This window comes from Cyprinodon tularosa, unplaced genomic scaffold (genome assembly GCF_016077235.1).
Source record: "Cyprinodon tularosa strain WSP-4 unplaced genomic scaffold, ASM1607723v1 ctg526, whole genome shotgun sequence".
NCBI classification, from domain to species: Eukaryota; Metazoa; Chordata; class Actinopteri; order Cyprinodontiformes; family Cyprinodontidae; genus Cyprinodon; species Cyprinodon tularosa.
This window is the reverse complement of record NW_024039259.1, coordinates 1,448,734-1,459,453: the sequence shown is the minus strand read 5'-3', so window position 1 is coordinate 1,459,453 and position 10,720 is coordinate 1,448,734. Positions and strand designations below refer to the sequence as shown.

General features: G+C 41.4%; 1 protein-coding gene across 1 annotated transcript in view; it reads right to left on the bottom strand.

Moving 5' to 3' along the window:
• Nucleotides 1-631: 631 nt before the first annotated feature.
• Nucleotides 632-10,720, bottom strand: part of LOC119795888 (cation-independent mannose-6-phosphate receptor-like) — a gene marked incomplete at its 3' end in the record, with an annotated part of 66,724 nt that continues 56,635 nt past the window's right edge. Inside the window, exons 33-45 of the mRNA XM_038304125.1 lie at nucleotides 9,891-10,022; nucleotides 9,148-9,307; nucleotides 7,551-7,659; nucleotides 6,271-6,352; nucleotides 6,007-6,137; nucleotides 5,417-5,566; nucleotides 5,182-5,340; nucleotides 4,838-5,048; nucleotides 3,571-3,723; nucleotides 2,723-2,957; nucleotides 2,491-2,627; nucleotides 2,207-2,324; nucleotides 632-778 (exon numbers count right to left, since the gene is read on the bottom strand). Of these exons, the coding sequence (XP_038160053.1) occupies nucleotides 632-778; nucleotides 2,207-2,324; nucleotides 2,491-2,627; nucleotides 2,723-2,957; nucleotides 3,571-3,723; nucleotides 4,838-5,048; nucleotides 5,182-5,340; nucleotides 5,417-5,566; nucleotides 6,007-6,137; nucleotides 6,271-6,352; nucleotides 7,551-7,659; nucleotides 9,148-9,307; nucleotides 9,891-10,022 (1,924 nt within the window). The remainder of the gene's footprint in view (nucleotides 779-2,206; nucleotides 2,325-2,490; nucleotides 2,628-2,722; nucleotides 2,958-3,570; nucleotides 3,724-4,837; nucleotides 5,049-5,181; nucleotides 5,341-5,416; nucleotides 5,567-6,006; nucleotides 6,138-6,270; nucleotides 6,353-7,550; nucleotides 7,660-9,147; nucleotides 9,308-9,890; nucleotides 10,023-10,720) is intronic.

The window sequence follows — 10,720 nt, the reverse complement described above, 5'->3', positions numbered from 1 at the left end:
GATGATGATGAGGAGAAGCTGCATTAGCAGGAAGATGAGGAAGATGAGGAGAAGCTTCAGGAGGAGGAGGATAAGAAACAGTGGCAGCAGCAGAACAAGAAGGAGGGGGAGGATGAAGAGAAGCAGCAGCAGGCATAGGCTGAAGAGCAGGAGCATAGGCTGGGAAGGAGCGTGGAGGTGGAGGTCGCTTGGTTCCCGCGATCGCAACATACCAGGCGGTGCGAGCTGCGAGGGCCGCCCAATGCCACTTGTGGCTTTAATTTGCTGTTGTTTCTAAAAAAAAAAAATGCATAACGATATTACAGCTTTCATTGATTTATGTCAAACTTGAAACTTTGTTTAGCCTGCAAGGTGTAGAAAAAAAAAAATAAATTAACCGATTAATCGAATTGAATCATATCGTGGTGTATTATTGAGTATCAAAATAATCGAATCGTTGGGTCAGGAAATCGATACTGAATCGAATCGCCATGATGGATGTGATTTACACCCCTAGTTAATTCCTAGTAAATAAAGCTGCTAGTTAAGTAAGACTTCAACTCTGAGCCCAGAGTAAATTCTGTCTTTAATAAAATATAAGAACTACATTCTTTATCAGTACTGCTAATGAGAGAAGGATTTAGAAAGCTACCTGTTGTAGAGCTCTCCCAGATTCAGGCTGTTTCCGGTATCTGGTACCTTTAGCGTCCCGTCTACCATCTGCAGCTCCTGCTGCTTCGAGGCACAAGCCAAGTTTGTTTCCCATTTAATCACAAATTCGCAGGACGCAGGATCCTCCCTGTTTCAAACACAGTGGAAAAAAATAAATTAAAAAGATCACCCTTGTCAGCAGTTTTCAGACAATCACTTTAACAGACAACAATTCAGACATGATGAAAAACCATCAGAAGGAATAACAAGCATCTCCTTACTAACACCATGATGAGTCATTACCGAATTTGTGGGCAATCCTCAACTAAATTCCGATTACATATGACGACATGAAAGGTCTTTTTGAAAAGGTCCTATGCAACTTTTCTAAACCCATCTTTTTACAGCTGTTTAGTACTAATTTTACAGCGGGAGCGCTTTAAGATTAAAATCTGGAAACAAGAAGAAAGGCGACAGAAGGAAGATGTGAATAAATGTTAAGAAAAGACAGTAAGAGAACAAAGGAGGAAGAAAAGAAATGTTTTTCAGATTTTCAGCTCTTTTTTTACTGATCTGGAAAACTGAACTTAAATCCCAGAGTTATCCAAACTTAATGACTTTGACCAAATGTATTCCTTCTCTTTTCCAAACAATAACCTCCTCCCTTTATGCTGCGTTCACACCGGGGGCAGCTGGCGCGACAGAAGCAGCGAGTTTACATGCAAAGTCAATGGTTGACGCGCGTCAAGGCGCAGCAAAATGTCCCGCGGCGCGTTTCGAGCAGCCGAAGCAGCGCGTCGGGCGCGTTTTGGCATCTGACGCGCGCGACGCGCCGCAAACGCGCTGCTGCTCGAGATGGAAAAATTGAATTTTTGCTGCTCGACGCGCCGCGTCAACCAATCAGAGAAGCTGATCTGGGAGCTGGCTGGGAGAGAGACACAGCGCTGATGACACAGACTGCTCTGATCACTTCTCTTAAACAGTTTATTAAAGCATAATTAACTTAAAATATATACATCTGCCGGCAGAATATGTTCGCTTTTATTATTCTGGTGCCTGCAGATCGGATTATTTAGATGAAAAACACCTACCAGCCACAGCGGTAAACCGCGAGGAGGCGACCTGGCCAGAGGCTGCTGATGAATGGATTCCTTCTGTCGGCGCACCGCTGGTATGTGGGGGTCTGAGCGGCTCCGACAAAAATAATATTGGGAGGCAGGATTGTAATCTGGATGAACTGACTCCACTGAGGAAGTTTTCAGGTGTATTTTCTCACTTAAAAACATATTAAAACTACTTTATTCCCATTGATCACAGCAAATATAGCTGCAAGGCAGAGAAAGGATAGTGAAGCTCCGCCCAACGCGCGTCAGACACACTTTTGGACCGCGCAGCGAGAGCAGCAAAGCTGCTTCAGACGCGCGTCAGAATTCACTGGTACAAGCAGCAAAAATGAAGCAGCAGACGCGATTTTGCTGCTTTTGCTGCCCCCGGTGTGAACGCAGCATTAGAGGCAACAACAGCGACATTTCTCACATTTAATAGATTTTTTTTTAAAGCTGTTTGTATGTTTTACCTTAAGAACGAAGGGTTTCCCACAGTGGTGCCACAGCTCAGCTGGATGACCGTTTTGGCCTTCATCCTGTTACCACAGACATCATCCCCTACTGAATAGCTGACCAAAATCTTTTCATCTGTGCAGGAACAAAAACCTTCTCAATGAGGAAGCATTTCATTTGGAACAAAACAGAAATGTCGAAACGTTTCTAATGAGGAAAACTTTTCCTGATCAGCAGCTGCTGGTTCTGAAGAAGTAGAAATATGGACTTTATCAACCAGACAGCAGGAAAAGATGCCTACCTGCGTAGATCATTTTCTGGGTGTAAACCTGACCCAGTGACTGAGTCTGTCCAGCTGCGGTGCGTCGGCACACTGCCGCCCCCTTTGGACAGCTAAGAGGCTTACTGTTGATCCCCTGACACAAGTTGACATAATACCTGAGGGAAGGAATCCAAGGGGTTAAATATTGATGGGATTCTCGCTTCAATGTTTAAATACAAACGTCAAGAAGACTAAACCAAAAAAAACGTACGAATATCCTTTGTGGCTGAAATTCCACGGCTCGGTGAGGGACGACAGCGATCGAAGATCAAACATCTGATGCTTCCTTATCAGCTTACACTCCATCTTCCTCGGGGGGCAAACGGTGCTGGTGTACCACTCAAACTCGGTCAAACAGCCGGCGGTCTCAGAGAGCAGTTCCGGTTTGCCGTGGCCTACAGTGTGGTTGCATCTGAAGAGGATGGAGGACTGACGCTTCGCAGAACCTGAAAAATGAGAATGAAAATGGGAACATTTTACATTTGAGACGCCTTAACGTCTCTTTAAAACAAAAACCTTTAACGCCTTGGAAGAAAAGGTGCGACTGAAAAGCATGCGACTGATGTTCTGGCAGTAAGTTTAGTCTTCCAGATGCTTTCTCGTGTTTTCTAACACCTGTGGGGGTTTTACAGAACATAAAGGTGCCCTCCCTCCTAGGGGAGTGTTGGCGGACAATGGCAGCCCACTGCTTTCGCGAGGGGATGGGTCAGAATGCAGAGGTAAATGTCTTCAATGTGAGATCAATGAAGTGCAATAATAATTATTATTATTCACTAGGAGACGTATAAAGAGAATAGGTTGTACTGGATAGTTTTTAGGGAAATTAAGAGTTAAAGAAGTTGCATTCAAATTTTACACCTAAAGTTTGTGGTTATAACAATGCTTTATATTACTGATTAATTTAAGTTTAATAAGGTGTTCAATGGTTTCAGAGGATTCTACAGGATTCAGCATTTTAAGTCGAGTTGAGGTTTTTCTCAGGCTCCATTTAATCTCTACTCGTATCAAATGTGATGCAGACTTGGAAACACTGGTTTCCAGAGGCTAACAAAGTCTCACCTTCAACGCAGAATCCCCATTTTTTGTCACTGTCATAGCTGGAAGTTGTGGCGCACCACTTCAAACCATCCGTCCTTCCGTCTGTGGTGCATTCGTTATACCTCTTCTTCATGAAGGTGAACGGGAACACGCACATCTCGCTCTTGTCTGTCGCTAAAACACACAAATCCCGCTTCTTTAACTGGTTTTTGTCATTTTAATGAATGTCTAATAAAATTATTTGCTACAGTAATGATCATGCTCTGCAGTTTAATTGCTTTTATGATACTGGATCTAGGTCTAGTGTTTTTGTTTTATAGCAGTACCACATTTTTTTTTTCACTATTCTACGGAGCCCCTAAAGGGACATGGAGGGAAAAAATAAACTTTTGCGAGATCCCGCAATCCTTTTGCGAGATTCCGCAATACTTTTGCGAGATTTCACAAAAAACAAACTTTTGCGAGATCCCGAAAATAATAATAGAAAAATAAACTATTGCGGGATCTCGCAAAAGTTTATTTTTTTGCGAAATCCCACAATACTTTTGCAGAATCTCGCAATACTTTTGCGAGATCCTGCAATAGTTTTGCGAGATCCCGCAATAGTTTTGCGAGATCTCCCAAAACTATTGCGGGATCTCCCAAAGTATTGCGGGATCTCGCAAAAAAATTAACTTTTGGGAGATCCCGCAATACTTTTGCGAGATCTCGCAGAACTATTGCGAGATCTCGCAAAACTATTGCAGGATCTTGCAAAACTACTGCAGGATCTCGGAAAACTATTGCGGGATCTCGCAAAACTATTGCGAGATCCTGCAAAAGTATTGTGGGTTCTCGCAAAAGTATTGCGGGATCTCGCAAAACTATTGCGAGATCCTGTAAAAGTATTGCGGGATCTCGCAAAACTATTGCGGGATCTCGTAAAAGTATTGTGGGATCTCGTAAAAAAATTAACTCTTGGGAGATCCCACAATACTTTTCCAAGATCTCGCAAAACTATTGCGGGATCTCCCAAAACTATTGCGAGATCCTGCAAAAGTATTGTGGGTTCTCGCAAAAGTATTGCGGGATCTCGCAAAACTATTGCAAGATCCTGTAAAAGTATTGCGGGATCTCGCAAAACTATTGCGGGATCTCCCAAAACTATTGCGGGATCTCCCAAAAGTTCTTTTTTCCCCTCCATGTCCCTTTAGGGGCTCCGTACTATTCCAACATTTCAAGCTTCTTTTCTAAGAGTTTTGTACTATGAAGGGCAGAACTTGGTGTGAAGTAAAAAGCCGCTCTCTACCTGGTGGGCAGGGATCTCCTCCTCCGTACTGCATCAGCACTGCTTGCTCTTCATGTTTGAAGTCCATCTTCATGGCTTTACTCATACCATACGATGCAGCGGGCTTCCCTGAACCAGAACTAGGCACCTGGCAAACCGCACTCTGCATACAGCCTTTCTCTGCCACAGAGCCACAGATGTTGATGTGATACATGCCAGAGCTCGATTTCACCTAACAAATCAAAGATAAAAACATTCAGGACAAAAAAAAAAAAAAAAAAAAAAAAAAAAGAGTTTAAATAAGTAGGTATTCATTTCTAAATCAAGGCAGATGGAAGTCAGAATGTCAGACTCCTGCTGCGCACCTGGACTTCACCAGAAAGGGATTTAAGATCAAACGTATAATCGAGCTGCGAGTCTCTGAGTTGGCAGCCGCTGGTTTGGGTGGAATCTGGGCAGACGATAGGAGTCGCCCACTCAAACAGGAAAACACAACCCTGCAGCCCCAGCATCTGAGGGGAACCCTGGAAAACGCATGAAAGCAACAGTTAGAGTCAAAGACAGGATGGGATTATGTCTAATCAACGGGTGCAGACTGACCAGCTCCAGGCCTTTCTGGCAGGTAAAGATAATGGTTGAACTGTAGTTCTGCTGAGGGTCAGATGGACACTGGGTGGAGCTTTGGTAGGTGATGAACACTTTGCCTGTCATACTGTTGATCTGTGGCCCAGAGGTGGTCCGTCCAATATCCTTGAATGGAGAATAAAAGAAAATTTTAAAAATACATTTCTAAAATACAACATAAAATGTATCAACCATCTTATTTCTAATAAATACAGACAGAGGTACACACAGTTCCTTATCATAACAATAAAAATCTATTATCTTTTAAAAGAATATTAACACATTTGATTGAAATAAAAGGAAAGTCAAATCTATTCTGCCATAAAGGCTGTGGCAGGCCGCCACAGAGGGAAAGCCCCCAGGCCGGGAATCGAACCTGGAATCTTCTTGCTGCAAGGCAACAGTGCTATCTACTGGCCCCCTGTGCAGCTCAACAAGATTCTTATTGAATCTTTTAAAGAGCCTCTTCTGTCTGACACTTTCTAGTGTTTATGGTAAGTTTTGTCAGCATTAAGCACTTCTGCTTAGTTGACATTTTTCGGGTGATCATGTCCACGTTTTCTCACCACAGGTGGTTCATTATCAGGGTCCATACACACTGCGGCTCCAGGTGGGCAGGAGACGTCTGGGATGGGGTTCAAAGGCTCACAGACGTTAATGTAAAAATCTGGAGATTCATATGGGTTGATAGCAACATCTGAGAGGATGGAAACAGAAGAGGAGCAGGTTATACGAGTGTGGCATAAAAACCAAATTAAATTAAACTAGAATCTGTTAAATATTAACTGTGTTTGTGATTGGCTTGTGCAGAAAGCCACAATCCCACCAACCTGCTGCTGAGTAGAATCCATTGACATGAATGAGAGGCGTCAGATCTATTAGAGCAGAGCCATTCTGGACCGAACAGGTTACCTAATAATGGAAATAAATATAAAAATAAGAGTTAAACTATAATAATAGTTGTGTGATCTCACAAATATCACTGAACATTAATAACAAAACGTGTTTATAAAACAACAGAACTGTGCAATCACAATTACTGCAATAAAGGTTTCTAATGTTGCTGGCTCCTGACAAGTGTTTTCAATTTTAAGGCTTTTTGTTGCCAGATTAGGCTTAAAGGTATACTATGCAACCGGTGTTGATTTTCCAGCGAGGCTCCCCCCAGAGGGCGAAAGTAAAAGTGCACTCATTGACATGAATGAGAGGCGTCAGATCTATTAGAGCAGAGCCATTCTGGACCGAACAGGTTACCTAATAATGGAAATAAATATAAAAATAAGAGTTAAACTATAATAATAGTTGTGTGATCTCACAAATATCACTGAACATTAATAACAAAACGTGTTTATAAAACAACAGAACTGTGCAATCACAATTACTGCAATAAAGGTTTCTAATGTTGCTGGCTCCTGACAAGTGTTTTCAATTTTAAGGCTTTTTGTTGCCAGATTAGGCTTAAAGGTATACTATGCAACCGGTGTTGATTTTCCAGCGAGGCTCCCCCCAGAGGGCGAAAGTAAAAGTGCACTGTTGTAAATATGCTCAGCTGTTCTCCTGGTTTCTCCGTCAAGCCAGGCGCGGTTGTTTTGAGCTTAGCAGACAGGCGAACGCAACGAATCACCATGTCTACTGCGGTAAGTGACTATTTTGTTGCAATTTTCGAGTTTGAAAATTTAGCATGTTTCCGACATTGGCTTTCGCTGTTTTCTCACTGGTTCCGCCATGATAACTGCACAAATATCGCCACTGCGCTAGCAACAAGCATGCCTGTCACTGGGGGCGTGTAGCAGTTCTCGCCGTAAAGCAAGACCGACTCTCGCGATGCGCGAGACTTCTGAGCCTGTGGGTGCGGGCCGAGGGCTCCTGCAATTGCAAGTACGGTATTTCCCCTACAGACCACCAGGGCGGCCGAGAAAACCTTTGTTCGACCTGAAATGACTCATTTAATCATCCAAAACGTTATGGAACACATTAATTAACTGCAAAATGTTGCATAGTATGCCTTTAAACATTGTGTAATTCATTTGTCTAATAAACAATCTACTGGTTGTTGTTTCTTTATAAAGTGGACTGTAAACATGCAAATAAACTCAAACCTAACACCTACTGCTTGTTCGCAGACCAGCGGTGTGTGGACGGAGAAGAAGTGTGTGCAAGTCTCAGCATTCGAAGCAACAAGGACCGGCTCCTCAGGGATGGAGCTCATGGAAGAAGGCCTGTAAAAACAAACAAAAAAATCCCATAGGTGTGTTTAAAAAAGGAACATTTGATGGAAATCTTTATTAAAGCTATCAAAAGTGACTTATTAAAGATTTTATTTTATGTGCCGTGTCAAGATCTGGTCCCTTCACAGTTCTAGTTATTATTCTTTATTAAAAAGTCCGGTCATATTCAGAATTGTAAAGTTATAAAGTCTTACAGCTGCTGTGTGGAAGCTTTTATATTTCACAAAGTGCATATTCTCAAAAACTGAATAATCTAGGTAAGCTCAGGCTTTAAGTTTCAAGTTTAATCCAGACCAGGGGTCTGTAAATTCAGTCCTCGGGTGCTACTTTCCAACAGCATTTGGAAGCACCCACACTACCCACACTGAATTATCTCTCTTGCATGACAGAAAAGTTAACTAATACCAAATCATTAACTTGATCATGGAGAAGAGATTCTTGGACAGTTGGAGTTGCACAGGGTTCCTACCGCATAAGGCAAGTTAAATTCAAGAATTTTTAATGCCACTTGAAAAAAAATTTAAGACCAAATTGACAAGAAACACAAGAAAAACCCGCTTGCGACAACTTAACCCAAAGGTTTATTTTAACATAAACCACTGCACTAATGTTTCAAATTTTGAAAAGCTTCCCATACAGGAAGAAAGCTAAAAACACACAAATGACAGATATATTTTAACAATTATTTAACTGAATTCACAAACTTTGTTTTAGCAGGGAACAAAACAAATCAGTTTTAAAGCCACAACATAACCAGTGCTAAGTCTTTTTTGCAGCTATTTTTCTTTGTATGGTTTTCTTAGTATGTTTGATTTGGTGATAAGTGGAGGCGTTGCAGAGACAAGGGTGGAACTAAACTGAGAAATACCGGCTGTTTCTCGGAAACTCGATTTTGACGCTTTGTGTTTCGTGCTTCGCATGTGCGACTCCACTGCCTTAATTCCCATCGTTCTGAGCTTGAATGACTTCTTGCACAAAATCCACTGAGCCTCATGTATGTTCCCTGGTTTTAGCCATGGAGAAAACTCTTGGCTGGAGCCAATTTTCGTTACATTTACACTTGCTCATATTTTCCAGACAAAAAGTTAATGGTGCATCTCCCAAATGTCCCGGCTGCAACAACGCTTTTATTGGTTCCGCTATCGGGACGGAACCAATAATGGCAAGCCATTATAAAAAAAAAAAAAAAAGGTCAATTTTAACGTTTTATTTAGATTACAAAAGTAAATCATAATAAAAATAATCCTATTTATGATGTTTTAAAAATTAAGACCTACGAAAGACTGATTTAAGACATTTTAATACCAATTAAGGCCTTAGTTTTATTTTGAAGAATTCAATGCCTTTTAAGACTTCTTAAGGACCCGCGGGAACCCTGGTTGCAGGCCCGTGATTTAGACAGAAAAACAAAACTTTACGAAGAAAAAAACCAACAGGATGACAAACATAACGCTTCAGACCAGTAAAAAGGAAATGTACCTGCAGATAAAGTGGATGATGGTTTTGTGTTTCAGGTTGGGGTTTGCAGAGCAGGGGCTTCCTCCGTCATATGTCAGCTCCAACACACGATCTCTGTACGACAGCTCGGTGCTCAATTCACCACCGCTCACCGCAGTATTTCCCTCCTTAATGCATACAGCTGGAATAAACATGCAAATGTATATAAATATCAGTTATTCTGGTACAAACTGAGCCTTTGATGCAGATTTATAATTTTCAGGAATTGTTTTTTTTTTTCTTTGCCATTCATTTGTTTGTGTTTTTAACCAACCGAGACAATCAAAGGTTAGACACTGTTTAAACATTTCAAAGAATTTCAAGATTATAGTAAACTAATTCAATCTGCAAGGTTGTGTATCTGGTAGAAGAGTGGGTAATAATTTCAGAGGGGTTGGATGCTCTGTTATGTACTTTCCATACACTGATGACGCAGGACTTCAGTGCTTTATAAACCATCTGTATATTTAAGATGGACAAAATGGTAATGAAGAGAAACCTGCAGGGAATCTCTGACTGGTTAGACTTTGACTGAACACTAACAGAGACACTGGAACACCTGAGCTGAGGAACACAGACTAGATTTTTAATATATAACATTGCTTCTTTGCTCACTGGTTTAAATTGGTTGTAAATCTTTACCTCTTTGATCAGCCACTGCTGATCCAGTGCTGAGCTTTTTCTGTATTAAAAAAACCCCGGATGGGTTGTGGGAATTCACCTACCTGATTCTGAACTGCATCCAGAGTTGGTCACTTTTCCACAGATGTTTAAGCGAAACATCTTCTTTCTGTTGTTGTGATCATAAACCACGTAATCTTCAGCTGTCTTCAAAGGGTTCAGATCAAATAAGTGACCTGAGGGAGGGAAAAAAACCCCATCAAAATAGGAAAACTTCAGGAATAAAGTTTTAGACAAAGCTCAGCAACCTTAAACGTTGTTGAAAAGTTGACTAAATTCACTTAAAAAGTTGAAGCAATTTTTTTCATATAAATTCAAAGCAACCAGATTGATATATCCAGATCATTTATTTCTGTTTGTTTGGAGGATCAAATTTTACAGCTAAGAAAACCCATAATTCAGGCGACTGAATCTCTGTGTAGCATATAGGTACTCTATTTAGTTGGAGTGCCTTTTGCATGAATAAGTGCATCGGTGTGATGTGACATAATTTCAGAACTTTACAAACATTAGCAACACATCATACGGAGCCCCGGAGGGGAAAAAAAGAACTTTTGCGAGATCCCACAATACTTTTGCGAGATCCTGTAATACTTTTGCGAGATCCTGTAATACTTTTGCGGGATCTTGCAAAAGTATTGCGGGATCTCGCAAAAGTTTATTTTTTGCGAGATCCCGCAATACTTTAGCGAGATCCCGCAATACTTTAGCGAGATCCCGCAATACTTTAGCGAGATCCCGCAATACTTTAGCGAGATCCCGCAATACTTTAGCGAGATCCCGCAATACTTTAGCGAGATCCCGCAATACTTTTGCAGGATCCCGCAATACTTTTGCGAGATCCCGCAATACTTTTGCGAGATCTCGCAATACT